This window comes from Ovis aries, unplaced genomic scaffold (assembly GCF_016772045.2).
Source record: "Ovis aries strain OAR_USU_Benz2616 breed Rambouillet unplaced genomic scaffold, ARS-UI_Ramb_v3.0 scaffold_85, whole genome shotgun sequence".
Lineage (NCBI taxonomy): Eukaryota > Metazoa > Chordata > Mammalia > Artiodactyla > Bovidae > Ovis > Ovis aries.
In genome coordinates this window covers 780,598-800,380 of record NW_024599827.1, presented here as the reverse complement: position 1 = coordinate 800,380, position 19,783 = coordinate 780,598, and the positions used below count along the sequence as shown (strand labels likewise).

The window sequence follows — 19,783 nt, the reverse complement described above, 5'->3', positions numbered from 1 at the left end:
CTTGCATACAGGGTCGTCTCATAACCCATTACTGGTCACTCCACTGCACTCCAGAGAGAAGCAACTTTCTTTTTAATAGCCAAACAGTCGAAGCAACTTAAGTATCCATCAACTAATGAATAGGTAATCAAAATGTAGTATATCCATACAATGAGATTTTATTTGGTCATAAAAAGGAATGAAATATTGACACATGGTAAGACATGGATCAATCTTTAAAAATCAGGGTTAAGTGAAAGAAGCCAGACATGAAAGATCACGTATTATATGATTATATTTCCATGAAATGTCTAGAGTGGGCAAGTCCATAGAGACAGACTGGAGGCTGCCAGTGGCCAAAAGGAGAGGAAAACACAAGAGAGTGGAGAGTAATGACTCATAGGCACAGGTATCTCTTTGGGGGTGATGAAACTGTTCTGAAATGATATAGGACTGGTGGTTTCACAACTTTATGAATACTAAGAAAACACTGAATTGTAGGCTTTGAGAGGGTGAATTTTATAGTGTTTCAATTATACCTTATTAAAATCATAATCATAATCATAATACTCACATATAATAACATGTAAAGTTTGAAAACCCATGGCACAATCATATGTTTTATTTGTGAGCATATGAGCTATGGCAAAAATATACAAACTTTCATGGGAAGGACATGTATGTACCAATGTCAGGATTGTTGGTACTGCTAGAAGAGAAAAGAAGGATAAAGGTTTGGGAACAGAAATAGCTGTAATGCTTTGTTGTTTAAAGAAAAACTAACAAAACAGGGCAAACTGCCTTATAAAAAATATAAACTTTAGCGTGGTATAGATTTAAGCCCTACATCCCTGTCATTTTTCAGCTCCCTACTGATAGGAGGGGTTGTGGGAGATAAGTGGGTTCAGTTCAGTTCAGTCGCTCAGTCGTGTCTGACCCTTTGCAACCCCATGAACCATAGCACGCCAGGCCTCCCTGTCCATAACCAACTCCTGGAGTCCACCCAGATCCATGTCCATTGAGTCGATGATGCCATCCAACCATCTCATCATCTGTCGTCCCCTTCTCCTCCTGCCCTCAACCTTTCCCAGCATCAGGATCTTTTCAAATGATAAGTGGGTTGAAGGTACAAAATTGAGTGCACACAGCATGTGTACAGCAGATGGCAGAAGCAAGGTTCTAACCAGGTAACATCAGGGGGCTGGGTACTCCATGAGTTGAGCAAAGAGAAGGAAAGCCTTTCATATATAAGAGATGGAGATCCATTTCAGAAGAAATAGATTATACAGTTTTAAAGGTACTCTCTTAATTGGGGGTGTTTTTAGAGTTAGAATGCTGTGAAATATACCTAGAGTTTTGTTGATGTGTAACTGAATTATTAGCTTTCTTTACTGGCTTTAATAATTCCAGGGGAGGATTTTGAGAACAGTTTTTGCTGTGCAGCAAGATGATATGCTTGAATTCCTGAGCACAGCCTCATCTCTCTGACAATTATTTTTCCCCATTAAGTGTTGGTTTATACTGTATGGTGTGGAACTCAATGGCGGTGATTTAACATCTTTAGGTTACAAATCCCTTTGGCTGCCCCCCTGCTCCCCACCTCCAACACACACAAAAAAGACTCTCTTTCCAGAAAAATACACTTACCCACAACATTTTGCATATAGCTTTCAGAATACATAGCCCTTAACCTGACCGGAACTTGAGTCCCTAACATGTGTCAGCTTGAACAATGTGAGGTGGATATCATTGCTATCTTTGTATTGCTAATGAGTAAACATGCTCAGATGCGTGAGCTGAGATTTAGTCCCAAGTCTGTGTGACTCTTGAGGAACTGGAGGGAGGATGAGGCTCTGGGCTTGAGGCAGCAGAATGGAGACCCAGGTGGTCTAACCAGAGAGGAGAGTGTCAAGGCTGAGGTCTGAGGCAGGCCTGAGGAGGCACCGCAGCTTGTGGACAAGGTGTCAGGGCCTCAGGCATGGGCAAAACCAGGGCCCAACCTCACTAGAGGACCGCCTGATGTGGGAGGGCTAGGTTCCAGGCAGAGTCCACCAAGAGGCTGGCCTGCAGTGTGCCAGCCAGCACTGGGCCAGAGGTCTGACCAGGTCTGCCCACCCTGTCCCCAGGAGGACGGAGGTCCCCCCTTGTCTGCAGTAGGAGGAAAGGAACATGGCAAGCGGTCTGGTAATGACTCCCCACTGCCTCACCTAAGGCTGATACACTTGGGTTATTGGTTTATTGGATGAAAAAGCTCACTTTAAACCAAATATCTATTCTTTGAGGATCTGCTAAAGCTCTATCCTGAATGCTCCTTGAAACATGATTTTCTTCTCATCTTTGATCTATCTCAGTTCCCCATTTGGAGGAAACATGAGTCTCTATATGATCAAGAAGTAGAAAGAAATGCTGGAGGACTGCTTGATGGTCCAGTGGCTAAGACCCTGTGCTCCCAAGGCAGGGAGGCCAGGTTCAAGCCCTGGTCAGGGAACCAGATCCCACAGGCCACAACAAAGGGTTCCCATGTGACTAAAGATCCCATGTGCTGCAGCAGAGACCAGTGCAGCCAAATTATAAAAAAAAAAAAAAAAAAGAAAGAAAGAAAGAAATGCTGGAATACGGTATTAAGAGCTAGATGTGCAGAATGAAAATCAGAAAGGGCTGTTCAAGCACCTGGCAAATTTCATTCTTATTGCAAAAGAGCTGTGTGCTTGGGCTTCTGTATCTACAGAGTCCTGCCATCTCTTGAAGCATTCAGACTGGAGCTTTTGTGGGCCAGTCCTGTCATCAGCAACACTGCTTTCATCCCCAGATATCTACACCTGCTCTTGTCTTCGGTCCCACCAATACGTGTCTGTCCTGAAAACTTCAGACACCCAGCCCCATGGTAACCTTCAGCCCTTTACATGGTGAAAACAGCTGACCCACAGGCCTTTGAGCTTGTCATTTCACATTGTACCTGTTTATTCTCTGCCCTGCAAATAACTGCCTACCTCTCTTCTATGTACCATCAACAGACCAGTGGATAAACCAACTCTCTCCCCCAGCATAACAGTGTAACTAAAAGACTGCCACATTTTTTCAGTTTTGTGAATTGGACTTCCTCATATTAAAAAAAAAATTTTTTTTTTATTGGTTCTGCTATTTGCAAACCCTTGATTGGAATACTAGAATAGGGCTTACGACCTGTGGCAGGTTCCTGCTCCCAAACTAGTGTATAACCTCTCCACAGTGATATCTTATGTCAGATTTACCACAGCTTTCCCCCTGTGGTTTGTGCATTAGCACAGTTCTGATATGAAGACTCACTTCAGTTCAGTTCAGTCGCTCAGTCATGTCCGACTCTTTGCAACCCCATGAATCTCAGCACACCAGGCCTCCCTGTCCATCACCAACTCCCAGAGTTCACTCAAACGTATGTCCATCGAGTTGGTGATGTCATCCAGCCATCTCATCCCCTGTCGTCCCCTTCTCCTCCTGCCCCTAATCCCTCCCAGCATCAGAGTCTTTTCCAATGAGTCAACTCTTTGCATGAAGTGGCCAAAGTATTGGAGTTTCAGCTTCAGCATCATTCCTTCCAAAGAATACCCAGGACTGATCTCCTTTTGAATGGACTGGTTGGATCTCCTTGCAGTCCAAGGGACTCTCAAGAGTCTTCTCCAACACCGCAGTTCAAAAGCATCAATTCTTCAGTGCTCAGCTTTCTTCACAATCCAACTCTCACATCCATACATGACTGCTGGAAAAACCATAGCCTTGACTAGACGGATACTTGTTGGCAAAGTAATGTCTCTACTTTTGAATATGCTATCTAGGTTGGTCATAACTTTCCTTCCAAAGAGTAAGCGTCTTTTAATATCATGGCTGCAGTCACCATCTGCAGTGATTTTATAGCCCCCGAAAATAAAGTCTGACACTGTTTCCACTGTTTCCCCATCTATTTGCCATGAAGTGATGGGACCAGATGCCATGATCTTCATTTTCTGAATGTTGAGCTTTAAGCCAACTTTTTCACTCTCCTCTTTCACTTTCATCAAGAGGCTTTTCAGTGCCTCTTCACTTTCTGCCATAAGGGTGGTGTCATCTGCATATCTGAGGTTATTGATATTTCTCCTGGCAATCTTGATTCCAGCTTGTGCTTCTTCCAGCCCAGCGTTTCTCATGATGTACCCTACATATAAGTTAAATAAGCAGGGTGACAACATACACCCTTGACATACTCCTTTTCCTATTTGGAACCAGTCTGTTGTTCCATGTCCAGTTGTAACTGTTGCTTCCTGACCTGCATATAGGTTTCTCAAGAGGCAGGTCAGGTGGTCTGTATTCCCATCTCTTTCAGAATTTTCCACAGTTTATTGTGATCCACACAGTCAAAGGCTTTGGCATAGCCAATAAAGCAGAAATAGATGTTTTCTGGAACTCTCTTGCTTTTTCGATCTAAGACTCCCTAGATGGAGGTGACTCAGCCCTGACGGAACTTGCTGGACTGCATGCTCATCTTGGAGGCAGAGGCTTGGTTCCTCCACCCTGCTTTCCAGCGTCAGGTCTCCTCTTGGTGATCATCTGAAGCTGGAGTTCTAACAAGTGGCTTCACTCCCATGGGTCTCTGAGTGGTGCCTGGGCTTGCCCTGCATTCTCCTGGCTCCTCAGAATGTGGTGGGAGTGGAAGCCTGGGTGTCTGGTGCAGAGCTCCCCAGACCTGTCTGAGATCTGCCAGGGAGTAGTGAGGGAGCTTTTCTTTAAAGGCAGTGAGACGGGCTAACCTGGTGGCCCACTGATTAAGACTTGATGCTGCCAATGCAGGGAGTTCAAGCTCTGGTTGGGGGACTAAGGTCTCATATGCCACGTGGTGGGGCCAATAGATAAAAAATGTAGGCAGTAAGAGCCAAGGCCTCAAACCAATCATACCTACTTACCTGTAAGGAAGGCCTTACTTGCTGTCTGCCCCATGGGTCTCGACTTCAGCTCTTTGATGCTGTGAGACCCCTGGATGTGGATGGAGAGCTCAAGATGGCTATGGAGGCTGGAGACATCTCTCATGTAAGACACACAGAACCATCAGAAGCCCCTGAATGACTCATTTGTCCACATTCGCTCCTTGGCTCTAACTGTGCCTTCCTGGTAAGAGAGAGGGCTACACAGGACCCACACTGGGTGGGGGCTGAAGGAGAGGAGATCTCACTGGAATTCAACCTCCAGAAATTTTAAAAAGCATGAGGGCTTCTTGGTTCAGGCTGGAAAAAAAGGCATTCAGACACTACTGATGGAAGAAAAACTGTCATTGGGGAGAGAACACCCCACATTCTGGTATGATAACAAGCCAAATACAATTTCAACATCTCTAGTAACATCCCAATTTAGGAGCCCCTTTAATTTTTCTTATTTCTCATTCATTTATTTCCCGTAGTTCTGAATTTGATAATTCAACACCCATGTGCTTATTTTCATGATTGGCAAGTAATATACAAAAGTCATTTTATTATCATGAATAGTGTCAGTTTGAGGCTTCCCTAATGGTTCAGACAGTAAAGAATCTTCGTGAAATGCAGGGAACCTGGGTTTGATCCCTGGGTCTGGAAAGTCCCCTGGAGGAGGGAATGGCTACCCACACCAGTATTCTTTCCTGGAGAATCCCATGGACAGAGGAGCCTGATGGGCTACAGCCCATGGGGTCGCAAAAAGTCAGATGTGACTGAGCAACTGACAGATACAGTGTCAGTTCAGGCCTGGACGTCACCTCCCACCCCATGCCCCTCTGCCCTGAGAGAGTTTGATTTAATTTCTCTGCCATGTGGCCTGAGAATGGGGTTTTTTAAGTCTCCCAAGACAATTCTGATGTGCAGCCAAGGTTAAGAACCAGTGCTTTAGCCAGTAAGTGGGGCCAAAGAGTCTTCTGGAACTTACCTCAAATGTTCTCAGAATGAGAGCCTCTCCCCCAGGGAACAGTGGGGAATAAGGAGTGAACTGGAGGCTGGGGTTAAAGGGCAGGGTGGGATCCATGCTCTGGGCTTGTTCTGGAGGTGGAATTAGGCATGTCAATATGTTCAGAGTTCCGCAAAGGAGAACTCAGCTTCAGGGTCAGAGAGGGTCATGACGAGCAGCCTTAAGAGAGAGCTTTAAGAATTAGTAGAAATTTTCCAAGTGAAAAGAGGGAGAGAAGACACACAGAAAATCTTAGCATTACACAGTTAGATGGAACAGTGAGGTTCTCGGGGCTGGAGAAGGAGCTGCTGTGAGCAGCGGTACCTGCACATTGAAGGGCTTTTGTCTTTTCTCCTCCAAGAAGAGTCAAAGCTATGGAGCTGGGGAAACTGAATCTTACTCCCCATCACTTCTAAGGAGAAGGGAACCACTTCACAGAGGAAGTGGAGCAGCTCAGAGACACAGGAGAAGAGTCGATGGCTTGAGGGAGGAGGAAAGGGAACCTTGGGGAGTCAACCAAGCCTTGAGGTTTCATCCCGGGAGCTCCACTGACACCACCCACGTGAGGTTCTGTGGGATTTGGTGGGAGCAGGAGGAAGATCAACTTGTAAATCATGGTACATGACTGCCAAACAAGCCGTACAGTTAATGTAGAGACATAATCAAAGCTTTTTGTTTATGTCCCTTTTAAGGGACATATCAAAGCTACTTGTTCATTTACGTCCCAGTGTTATACTGATGGATTACCAAAATTAGGGTATACCAGGAAGGGCCTCCGAATGTTCCAAGATTGTCCATGTTTGAGCTGTTGAGGGATTCCCTGTGCCAGGGTCAGTGGTTTTCACCACTGGTTAACTCCAGTGTGTTATCATTATCCTTGATTTGCACCAGCTTTGACTTTGACTCTTATTCTTCAGGGAACACTGGAGGGTTTTTGGTTTTGAGATAATAGATAGTATAACTCTCACAGGCCCTTTCCAGACTATAAATGGGACCCTGACAGACACTGTCCAGCAGTGAACTGAGATATGTCTGTCATGAACTATGAGGTACGACGTAGTGCTCACAAGATGTGACTGTTGGAGCTAAAGCGAACGGCTTGGTCCCATGCAGAGCGGGCGTTCAGGACTGTTGAGAGGTCAGGGATGAGCACACTAGGAAGAGGACTTGCTGGCACCCTTCATCTGTGGCAGAAAAAGGTCCTTTTTATTATTTAGTTATTTGGCTGCATTGGCTTTCAGTTGCAGCACCCGGCACCTTTCCTTGTGGCGCCTGGAGTGTCTGGTTGTGGCACCCAGGCTCCAGAGCAAGTGGGCTCAGTAGCTGTGGTGCTCGGACTTTGTTGCCTCGAGGCTTGTGGGATCTTAGTTCCCCAACCACGGACCAAACCCAAGGTCCCTGCATTGCAAGGTGGATTCTTAACCACCGGACCACCAGGGACATCCCAAGAATCACCTTTTCAAAACTTTCGAGGCCATGACACTAAGCAGCACAATGTTGTAAAGCAATTGTCTTCCAGAATTTTTTTTTAAAAAGAAGAAAAGCATCAAACTGGGATGAAAAAATAAACACAATTTAAAAAAGAAACCTTTGAGGAAGGACTCTTGATGATGAAACTGGGGGTTGATCTGATGACCCAGGTTGTCTCTAAAGTCCTGAGATCAAAGTACTTGGGAACCTGATTACACCAGTCTGTGGACATCATTTTACTAGAAAAGAGGAAGTACTTCCTCTATTTGAGAGGAGAATTTGAATAGTAAAAGCCATAGCTTTGTATGTGGAGGAAGTTCTGGATATGGCTTCCCAGGTGGCTCAGTGGTAAAGAATCCACCTGCCAATGCAGGAGACGCAGGTTTGATCCCTGGGTCAGAAAGATATTCTGGAGGAGGGTATGGCAACCCAGTCCAGTATTCCTGCCTGGGTCAGTATTCCTGCCTGGAGAATCCCATGGACAGAGGAGCCTGGCGGGCTACAGCTGATGGGGTCACAAGAGTCGGACATGACTGAGCAACTGAGTGCACACACACACTCTGGATATGGCATCATTGATGGATGGTCCTTTATAACCAAAAACCATAGTTATACTGCATTTACTGCCAAAAGAACAAAGGGTCTACAACTAACTCAGAAGAAGAAAATGCTTTGCAGAATGTCCTACACTGTGGAGACCCTACAGTGGAGAAGGGTGTCTACCCTTTGTGCTAGTAGCTTTGAGATATTCTATTCGACAGTGAAAGTGTGGACTCTTGTTTGTCTTCTTTATTAGTAATGACTCCGTTTGTGCTTTGCCTACACTGTATTTGATTCACCTCTAATCTTATAAACCAGCAGCATCATTTCTTCACATCCCCTGAAGGTCAGTAATGGTAGCTTAAACTTTCAATTTTCATATGTGGGAAAAAATACAGAATATTTTCTGAGTGTTGAGTAGCTGGAGGAAACAAACCAATGAACAAAACATACAAGTATAATGTATGTGATCCATTGACAGAAAAATCTAACATTTTGGCCTGAAGAGGCCAAAGGATTTTATAGTGTAGAATAATTCATGGGCCTTTCAAGGATGAAGGAAATGTGTTTTTAAACAGTGACTATTTTAAAGGCACCCCAGAGGTGCAGACGTTTTACAACACGTGTTTCACAGCCCCTCCAGATCTGAACTTTTCTCCCCCATAACATTTGCCTTCCAAAAATGATTTCAGCATTGTGGAAAGAGAACATTGAATATTTCAGAGCTGTAAGTCTTGAGGGAAATAGCCTGTCTTTGAGGTTAGATAAATAAGTTTAAACTATTTCTGATATTTTATAGCTTTTTCAACAGAGCAAACATTTGTAGGTTTGAAAAACCATAAAGAATTCTGCCCGAGTTTCCCCCAGCCTCTGCAGTTCTTGGAAAACATCCCCATGTGTGGTGGTGATGCTCTAGGTGTTGAGATGCTCCTTCCCTCAGTGCTAGAGACCTTTATCTCCCCTTCGACATCTACAAACTTGCCAACTCTGGCTTTATTTTCTGAAACCCCTTATCTGTGTAGAACATCACAGTCTGTGTAAACTCGGTGTCCTATACCCCTTGCCGTACTGAGGTTTAGGTTTAAAGTGGAATTATCTCTACATATGGACATGGGAGGAGAGGAAGGAGAGGGTTAATGGAGAGAGTAGCATGGAAACATATAAAGTACCATATGTAAAACAGATAGCCAGTGGGAATTTGCTGTGTGACTCAGGGAACACAAACCAGGGCTCTGTGACAACCTAGAGGGGTGGAATGGAGGTTCAAGAGGGAGGAGACATAGGTATACCTATGGCTGATTCATGTTGATGTATGGCAGAAACCAAGACAATGTTGTAAAGCGATTATCCTTCAATTAACAACAAAAAGGGGAATTATCTATGATTCCTATCATTTGCAGGGTTTGGAGATTCCAAAGCCTTCTGGAACTGACTTCCAATCATTCTTGGGGAGCTTGCACTGCCCTGAACCCTCTGCTTCTCACTCACTCTGACACAGACCTGTTGTGGTCTCTCTTTTGCCCTCCATCAGCCAAGAATGCACAACTCACTTCCTTGACTAGTTTATGTTCATAGTAAGACATCCATGAATACCAAGCATTTGGCAAATATTTCAAGAAAAGCCAAAGATTCAGGGGTCATGGCAAAGGCATATCACCTCTCAGCCCTACTCCTCCCTGTTCTTGCTCACCCACAGCCTTCCTGTCCTCACCCCTAACCTCCTGGGATTGCCATGAGAACTTGAAGTTCTCTCCCTCTTATACAGCCCCTGCCTACACACTCATGCAGCTAAACCTTCCAAGGTGTTCTAAAGGAAAAGCATCACCCTCTTTAGAAGACAGCCAGAGTTATATACTGCAGAGAAGAACAATTTCTTTTTTTTTTCCCTTAGAGTGTAGTTGCTTTACAGTGTTGTGTTAGTTTCTGCTGCAGACCAAAATGAATCAGCCATATATGCACATATACCCCTCCCTCTTGGACTGCCCTTCTTACCTCTAAAGGGAGTCTCTTGTAGACAGCATGTGGATGGCTCTTCATTTTTCATCCATTCAACCACTCTGTGTCTCTGTGTTGGCTTCTGTACAGTAGCTGAAGCAACCACATGTCTCAGTTTTGAAGGAGCAGCCTCATGCAGATGAATTTGTCATTCAGCTCAGCTCCTGATTGTGTCTCTAACATTTGTGCTTGTCAAAGCAGCCTACAGTATTTTATTTTATTTTATTTTACTTAATGAACATTTTTTTAATTTTTTTTCATCGCAGCACTGTTTTTTTTTTAAGTTTTTTATTTTTTAAATTTTAAAATCTTTAATTCTTACATGCGTTCCCAAACATGAACCCCCCTCCCACCTCCCTCCCCATAACATCTCTCTGGGTCATCCCCATGCACCAGCCCCAAGCATGCTGCATTCTGCGTCAGACATAGACTGGCGATTCAATTCTTACATGATAGTATACATGTTAGAATGCCATTCTCCCAAATCATCCCACCCTCTCCCTCTCCCCCTGAGTCCAAAAGTCCGTTATACACATCTGTGTCTCTTTCCCTAGCCTACAGTATTTAAAAAACAAACAAACAAACAACTTTTAACTTTGTATTGGAGTATAGCCAATTAACAATGTTGTGATAGTTTTAGGTTAACAGTGAAGGGACTTAACTGTGCATATACGTGTGTCTTTTCTCCCCCAAACTCCCCTCCCCTCCTCAGCCTGCTGAATTTTTAACACCTTTGCATAACTAAGGACATGCCAAGACCTGTGTCCCTGTGTCCCACAGGGAGATTCTCGTCACCTAGATTCAGGCGGGCTGGAAGCGCGACCCTCAGGATCAGGTTTTCGCTACATACCCAGACATGCACAGTCCTGTGGGACTGGAAATGTGGTCCCTGATGGCCACCAGGGTCAGAAGATTTGGAGGTGTCCCCTGAGTGGCAACTGCAGAAATTAGGGCTCCAAATGAGCATGTCAGCTGCTTTTCTGGGTGATGCTGGTGAGATGGAGTGAGGCGGAGGGCAAGCGCCAAGAGGCCACTACAGCTGACAGCCTACCTTCCCTAAAAGCAGCTACACGGGCCACTAAATGTGAGCCAGACCTGAAGCTAGCTCTCAGACCAAAGCTCCAGGACAAGCAAAGAGACCTCCTCCTCAGAAAGGCTGAGGGTGTGTTTCAGGGCACTGCCTGGGCAGTGCTCGGGAGGTGGTAGCCTGCCAAGAACCATCTCTCTGATTGCCACAGTCCCATGGGACCCAGGAATGCAATCCCCCCACCCCCTACACCTCCCTATCCTCCCACTGCTTCATCCCACCCCTGTCCCTGCTCCCCACCCCCCACCCCTGGCCACCAGAGCCACCAGGTCAAGGTGCATCCCCTGGGTGGCAGCTACAAAAACCACGGTACAAGATACAAATGAGGACAAAAACAGACTCACGGACTAAGAGAACCTTTGGCTACCAAAGGGGTATGGTGGAGGGGGATAGACTGGGAGTTGGGGGTCAACATATATACAGTGCTATGTTTAAGACAGATAACAACAAGGACCTCCTGTACAGCACAGGGAGCTCTGCTCAGTATTCTGTAACAACCTAAATGGGAAAAGAATTTGAAAAAGAATAGATACATGTATATATATAACTGAATCACTTTGCTGTACACCTGAAACTAACGCAACATTGTTAATCAACTGTATCCCAGTATAATATATATATACACACACACCAGGGTACCAATAGTAACGTCTTCCCTGGTGGCTCAGTCGGTAAAGAGTCTGCCTGCAATATGGGAGACCCAGGTTCAATCCCTGAGTCGGGAAGATCCCCTGGAGAAGAAAATGGCAACCCACTCCAGTATTCTTGCCTGGAGAATTCCGTGGACAGAAGAGCCTGGTCAGCTACAGTCCATGGGGTCACAAAGAGTCAGACAGGACTAAGTGACAAACACTTTCACTTTCACCCACAGTAAAGCTAACTTCCAGGGAGCACCAGCACCACGGAGCATGGCAGAGGGTGAGCTTGAAGACAGCTCCCAGCCTCAGTTGTCTCTGGAAGGGGTCACTGTCAGTCCCCAGATGCAGGTTTTGTCAGAAACCTGTCCCGTGGACATAGTCAGGATGCTTAGCTAATAGGCTTCCTTCAAGGAAGAAGGAGCACCTGGGTCACTGGCCTCTCGCTGTGCCCTGGGGGAATTTAAGAACTCTTTCTCCACTGGTCAGAATCCTGTGGGACCCACAAATATAAGCCCCGTTAGCCACCAGAGCCACATGATGCGGAGGTGTCCCCTGACCACAGTCACAGAAATCAGGGTGCCAGATACGAGTATGAGCTCTCTTCCAGGTGACTCCATTTATTACAGGTTCCCCTGTCCTCCAGAGTCAGGTGATCCAGAGGTGTCCCCTAGATGGCACCCACAGAAGTCAGGGCCAACTTGAGTGTAAGCTCTCTTCTGGGAGATTCTGGAGCTCCGGAGCACGGCAAAGGGGGAGTATGACGGTGTCACCTGCCGGGCCGTGTCCCTGGAGTGTTCCAGCAGGCTCCTGCGAGTGTGTGTTAAATTAGATGCCTGCCCCTCAGGCCTCAACATGTTTAAAGCAACTTATCATATTCTCTATTCCTGCCTTCAAAATAGATTCATCTGTACCAGTTTCCTAGATCCCACATATATATGTTAATATATGATATTTGATATTTATTTTTCTTTTTCTGACTTACTTTACTCTGCATGACAGACTCTAGATTCATCCACTACAAATGACCCAATTATATTCCTTTTTATGACTGACGTATAAACATGGGGTAGGGAGAATGGAAAAGTGGGATTAACTGGGAGATTAGGATTGACATACATACACTACCATGCATAAAACAGAGAGCTAGTGGGAAGTTGCTATATAACACAGGGAGCTCAGCTTAGTGCTCCGTGATGACCTAGAGGAACGGGATGATGGGTGGGTTGGGGGCACGGGTTGGGAGGGAGGGGATATATGTATACATGTAGCTGATTCGCTTTGCTATACAGCAGAAACTAACACAACATTGTTAAGCAGTGTACCCCCATTTAAAAAAAAAGTAATAAAATGCTGTTATTTTAAAAGAAAAAGTTTATCAAATTCTCTATGCAGGTCCGCTCTTCCTCTTATTTTCCCTGTTTCAGTTAATGGTACCACCCGCTATCCGCACGTCCTCCTTAAATCCTTTTTCTCCTTCACTCCCCTGTATCAAATCAGTCACCAAGTCCTATTTGTTTTTCTTCTTGAGTATTTACCAAGTTGATCTATTCTCTCTAGTTCCCCTACTCCCACCCTTTTGTGTCTCACCTCAATTGGTTCAGTGACCACCTAACTGGTCCTGCTGACCCTTGCCTGACTCTTCCCCATTTGCATCACATCCAGGACAATGTTTCTAAAGCACCAATCTGAAATATTACCACTGCTTCAAATAATTAAGCCATTTTCTACTTCCTTTAGGATAAATTCCACCAAACTCCTTACTATGGATAATATTAATAAATATTCATTTTATGGGCATCTGCTTACCTATTTAGTCATCTCTCCTACTCCCACTCCATGTACTTTAAACTTCAGTCATAAAAAAACTCAATTTATGATTCCCCCAATGCATTATATTTTCGTTCATGTCTATGCCTTTTTGTACACCATTCCCTCTGTGTAAAACAATTTTCCCCCAATTCCCACCCCCTTATCCTCATGTATTAGCTTAGCTGTTCCTGCATGTTAAAATCTTAGCCCTCTCTCCAGTCTGCATTAAATACAGTTTTTATGTGCCAGTGGCATCCAGTGTTTATCAGAAGCCCTTATGTCATGTTATTGCAATCATCTGTTGCCCCGCAAAGCCCCCTTCTAAAATTAAGTTTCTTGAGGAGACCTAGTGCACATCATATCCTTAGTTCCAGCATAGAGTCTCACACAGAGTAGGGATTTTGTAAACATTTTTGAATGAATGAAACAATGGTAATGATTTATTTCATTTCAAAGTATAAGATAGTCAAAGCTATACTCAAAAGAAAATTAATAGGTTTAAATATTTTAAGTTTTTTAAAAGCCGATTCTCTGGTGGCTCAGTCAGTAAAGGATCCGCCTGCAATGCAGGAGACCTGGGTTCATTTCCCGGGTTGGGAAGATCCCCCGGAGAAGGAAATGGCAACCCACTCTAGTATTCTTGCCTGGAGAATCCCATGGACAGAGGAGCCTGGCGGGCTACAGTCCATGGGGTCGCAAAGAGTCAGACACGACTTGGTGACTAACGCTTTCCCCTTTTCACAAATACTAACTCAAAGTTTTAGAAATTTCCATGTGAGTTAGAGTTACAAGGAAATTTCTTTGATTTGACAGCTATCAGAAAGCAAAAGCAAACCACCTGCTTAAGGATAAAACATTAATAATGCTCCCTTTAGAGTTGGAAGCAAGAGAAATGTGCCTGCTCTAACTTATTATTCAGCATTGTTCTAGAGACTTTAGTTAATACAATGCAATAGTTAATAGAAAAATACATAGGGCTTCCCTGGTGGCTTAGATGGTAAAGAATCTGCCTGCAACACAGGAGACATGGGTTCGATCCCTAGGTCCAGAAGATTCCCTGGAGAAGGGAATGGCTACCCACTCCAGTATTCTTGCCTAAAGAATTCTGTGGACAGAGGAGCGTGGCAGGCTACAGTCCATGAGGTTGCAAAGAATCAGACATGACTGAGTGAGTAACACTTTCACTTTCATAAATATAAATATAGGAAAAAATGATAAAACTGTCATTACATAGAGGTGATATGATTACTATTAAAAAAAGAAGAAAATTACTTGAAAACTATTCAAAATAATAAACTTTAGTAAATGATTAGATACCAGATAAATATGCCAGTGTTTATTGCTTTCCTAATTGTCAGCAATAAACAACTATAAAATATATTTTTAAAGAGCCTGCTTACTATGGAAGTAATCTATCAAGAAATATACAGGACCTACCTACCCTCTGGTTAACAAGTAAGTTCTGGAGGAAAGTGCATGGGTGTGAATTTCAGATCCAGGGTTTGCCAGCTGGTGTCCTTCGGGAAGTTTAACCTCTCCTTGTGTTTATATTTGAAAAGAAACAACAAAAGATAAGTACACCTGTGATTAGCACTTCTCTGAATATTTAGGTTCTGGGCTTATTTTGCCTTGACCAGCTTCCTTAGCTGTAAGACAAAGCTAACAATGGCTGCTTCCCCAGAGTTGGAAAAAGACTGAGAATCTAAGGGTTCATGAAGCATGTGTTTTGCCTTTTGTGAGATGCATAGCAGATTTCATAATTAGAGCAGTGACATCTCTTTTTTGTCAGAAAGCTTTGCGGTGTCTGCCAGTCTCTCTAGGCAGAGCACTGCAGGAAGATGAGACATCCTCAAAACCAATAACTTTGCTGGATCTCAGACATCATCCAAGGTCACCCCAGCTCTTAAGAATCAAATGAGGGACTTCCCTAGTGGTCCAGTGGTTAGGACTCTGTGCTTCCAATGCAGGGGGCCCGGGCTCAATCCCTGGTCAGAGAACTAAGATACCACATGCCACACAGTGCGACCAAAAAATAAATAAATAAATAAAAGACACCAATTTAGAAAAATGCAAATGGACTTATTTTTTTAAAAGGAACCTTATGCGATCCCTCTGAGCTTCATACCCCACAGCCCAGCAAACTGCTGAGACTTCAAGACTTCTCGAGATGTGAGGGAAGAAATTTTTTCAATCCCTCATGTTCCCCTCTGTGTCCCAAGATGTCACGTACAATCTGTTCACCCTACACTGACCCAAATGTAAAATGCAACCCTTCTTTGTGTTCCCTTATATTATCCTCTTTCACAAAAGTGGGGATGAGCAAAATCTATTTCCCTAAAGATTTTGTATTCTTCCTGAAGGAGGAATGTCACATTTCATGTGCACAGTGGGCCACTTAATGGTCCACATTTGATATTTTTGTTTCCAAAAGCCTTCTTTGCGACAACTCACTGCTAGGAATTTCTGTTTCTGTGCCTCCACATTGATCTGGCTTCATCAGCTCCTCTCTTCCAACCAGTCTTGCATTATCTTTACTCAACTTCAGACTACTCTCCCTTTCCATTGCAGAGCAAGCCCACCCTCTTTGGCTTCTGTTCTTTGACTCAGATGTAAACTACCCCCATGCTCAGCTGACCAAAGCCCTTTGCTTCAGCAGCATCCCTCACCCGCCATAGAGGAGTGGTAGAAATAGAAAGAGCCATCTTTCCTATTATGTGTGATGAAACCCATTTGCTGGCTTGTGGTCAGAGTGCTAAATGGTATTTGTCATATGATTCTGTGGCTCTGTTCTTAAAGGAATTGCCTTTGTCATATCTGTTTTTATTCCAAAGGTGTCCCTCAGCCTAATGTAACTTGGTTGAAGAAAGGAGGATCTCTGAGTGACAATATTTCCTTGCTTTTCAATGGATCCCTGTTGTTGCAGAACCTTTCCCTTGAAAATGAAGGAACCTATGTCTGCACAGCCACCAATGCTCTTGGAAAGGCAATGGCAACATCCGTCCTCCACTTGCTGGGTAAGTACCAAGTCCTTGTTGTCTTCAAGTGTTTCCTATAATATGTGCGAAGTAGGACTCGGTTTTGTGGATTCTGGAGTCAAGGAGTAAACAAGTGGACGTTATATGGTTTTAACTATTGCTGTCACTGTCCACTTACAAACAGGCACTAAATCTAATACTCTGTCTTACCTGTTCTTCTCTCAGAAGGCTATGACTACCTTGCTGCTGCTTCTCTGCCTAAGAACCTACAATGAGATATAAACTTTCTGCCCAGAATCAAGATCCTTCATACTCTGCCTCTATGTGTGTGCTTGTGTGCCAAGTTGCTTCAGTCCTGTCTGACTCTTTGTGACCCCATGGATTGTAGCCCACCAGCCTCCTCTGACTGTAGGATTCTCCAGGCAAGCATACTGAAGTAGGTTGTCATGTCCTCCTCCAGGGGATCTCCCCAACCCAGGGATCAAACCCACATCTCGTTCATCCACTGCATTGGCAAGCAGGTTCTTTATTGCTAGCGTCACCTGGGAAGCCCATTCTGGCACTACATCTCCTTAATTTATAACCCTGGCCTCTGTTCTAAGCTAGCACTAAACTCTGTTTTAGGCAACGCACTTTCCCGCACTGTGATTCAACACCACACACACACACACACACAGCTTCCCACCTTGTGATCCAACACCACACACACACACCATGCAGCTTACTCTGGAAATCTGGCTTCCATTCATACTGCTCTCCCAGGAAGAAGTGGCCTTCACTGCCTTAGTCATGTTGCCCCAAAACCTCCCATTGATAGCTTACAGTGAAGAGTGCCAGATTCATGATCTCTGAAGGAGAGAATTTTGCTTCGGGACTAAAGACACAGTTTCAGTCACTCAGAACTTCATATGGCCAAAGTGTTATTAGTGAAAAAAGGGCCAGAGAAAGCTTCTGACATAGACATCAGAAGTGGGTGGAGAGTGCCCCCACTCACCAGTTCAGGTGTGGCTTTATATACTTTTTCCAATTGGTTACTAGCAATAGATTAAGAGAATATCTCAAGGTTTTAAAGGTCTTTCAAGACCCACTCCAACAACATATATCTTAAAATAACAGGAATAGTCAGAAGGTTTTTCTTAAGAAGGAGAAACATGTCCTCAAGCAAGATACATTGTTGTTATATAATCATTAGTTCAGTTCAGTTCAGTTCAGTTCAGTCGCTCAGTTGCTCCAACTCTTTGCAACCCCATGAACCGCAGCATGTCAGGCCTCCCTGTCCATCACCAACTCCCAGAGTCCACCCAAACCCATGTCCGTCGAGTCAATGATGCCATTCAACCATCTCATCCTCTGTTGTCCTCTTCTCCTCCTGCCCTCAATCTTTCCTAGCATCAGGGTCTTTTCCAATGAGTCAGCTCTTCACATCAAGTGGCCAAAGTATTGGAGTTTCAGCTTCAACATCAGTCCTTCCAATGAACACCCAGGACTGATCTCCTTTAGGATGGACTGGTTGGATCTCCTTGCAGTCCAAGGGACTCTCAAGAGTCTTCTCCAACACCACAGTTCAAAAGCATCAATTCTTTGGCGCTCAGATTTCTTTATAGTCCAACTCTCACATCCATACATGGAAAAACCATAGCCTTGACTAGACGGACCTTTGTTGGCAAAGTAATGTTAGCTCTGGGCTTAAAGAAAGTTAGTCTTAGGGGAAATAGATTGTTGTAGCAACTCAAAGCTTAAGAAAAAATATCTTAAGTGACTAAGACAAGGAATGTAGAAAAAAAGTTTGTCTCTTTCTCCTCCTCGAGGGTCCTGGTCCTCTTATTGACCTACCTAAGAATTAGCTCTTTCACTGTCCTTTAAACCACCTGAATTCTTATCTCCTATGTGAATCCTTCTCTGATTGCTTTGGACCTCTCCTTTCTCACCGCTTGGTCCCTGACTGAGTCCTGACACACATTAGTCTCCAGTTGTTTCCTCCACTAAACTGTGGGTCCCTTCATGCTAGAGACCATGTCTAATGTTTCTTTTGTGCCCTAAGAATATAATATAGTATGAGGCACCCAGCAGGTGCTCAATAATTACTAATCAGTGGAGTCAGTATTATAGTTTGGGAAAGGTCATTGCAGTGAGCCTCTGGAACAGGATGGCACTTGGATGCTTCTGCTGCTGTCTTTAGGGATAATATCTGGAGCTCAGCAAACTCTTAACACCAGAATCAAGTTGCGATGGTTTGAAGACTCAATAAATAATGCTCCTCTTTCTCCCCAGAGTTTGGAAGCAATTGAGAGTTGATCCCAGAAGTCAGCTAGACTGACATGAGATATCATTCATTACTCCCCCTTTGTATCTCCAGCACCTCAGACAGGTGTAAGTATTAAATAAATGTCACATAAATGGATAATATTGGATCAGTGGCAGAACCAGTATGAGATTATAGAATCCACTGCTGAACTAAGGGGATGATGGAAAGAGCTGTCTCCATGGCTTTTCTTGTTGGCAGTTAGAGGAACCCAGAGACATAAATGGGTTTCCCTGATGGTTCAGCAGTAAAAAAAAAAAAAAAATCCACCTGCAATTCGGGAGACCCAGGTTTCATCCCTGGATCGGAAAGGTCGCCTGGAGGAGGCAATGGCAACCCACTCCAGTGTTGTCGCCTGGGAATCCCGTGGACAGAACAGTCTGGCGGGCTGCCGTCCCTAAGGTTGCAAAGAGTTGGAGACAGCCAAGCACACATGCAGGCACAGAGACATAATAGATGGGGAGTTGGACTAGTCACGCGTGAAGCCCTTTCATGTCATTACCTCTTTTGATGTTTACAATAGCACAATGTTGGGGGCAGTAATCTTCTATCCAGTTGTATAAATGAGGAAACCTGAGACTCATAAAAGTGTGTGCTAGATCCCAAATATATATTTGTCTCTTTCAGTGTTCCTCATATCACCCCCCTGGACTCTCAGTGCGGGCCAGAAAGACCTTGGTATGCCTCTTGTTGTTGTTCAGTCTCTGAGTCACGTCTGACTCATTGTGACCCCATGGACTGCAGCACGCCAGGCCCAAAGACCTCTGTGGTCCTCTGGGATCTTAATATGGAAGATTTTCAACAGATGGGGTAGGCTTAGCCTGTCTAAGCCTAGTCTTAGCTAGTGCCTTCCCTCAGGTCCCTGAGAAGTCAGTTCCAGCCTTACCCCTCCCTTCCCCCCTCCACTCAGGGGTCTGCATGGTGTCTCAGTTCTGCCCCACACATCTCTTCTCTTCAGACATCTCTGCAGTCGGGCAGCTCATGACTGTAGTCACGTGACTGAGGAATCAAGATTGACGTCACACAATATACAGCATTCCTCCACCATTGTCTGCCCTTACACTTACGC

At 44.5% G+C, this 19,783-nt stretch overlaps 1 protein-coding gene across 4 annotated transcripts in view; it reads left to right on the top strand.

Moving 5' to 3' along the window:
* Positions 1-19,783, top strand: part of ADAMTSL3 (ADAMTS like 3) — a 381,800-nt gene that overhangs the window by 321,676 nt on the left and 40,341 nt on the right. For all 4 annotated transcript variants that reach the window (XM_042242633.1, XM_060408762.1, XM_027957113.2 and 1 more), the window contains one exon: positions 16,269-16,451. In XM_042242633.1, coding sequence (XP_042098567.1) covers positions 16,269-16,451 — 183 coding nt within the window. The remainder of the gene's footprint in view (positions 1-16,268; positions 16,452-19,783) is intronic.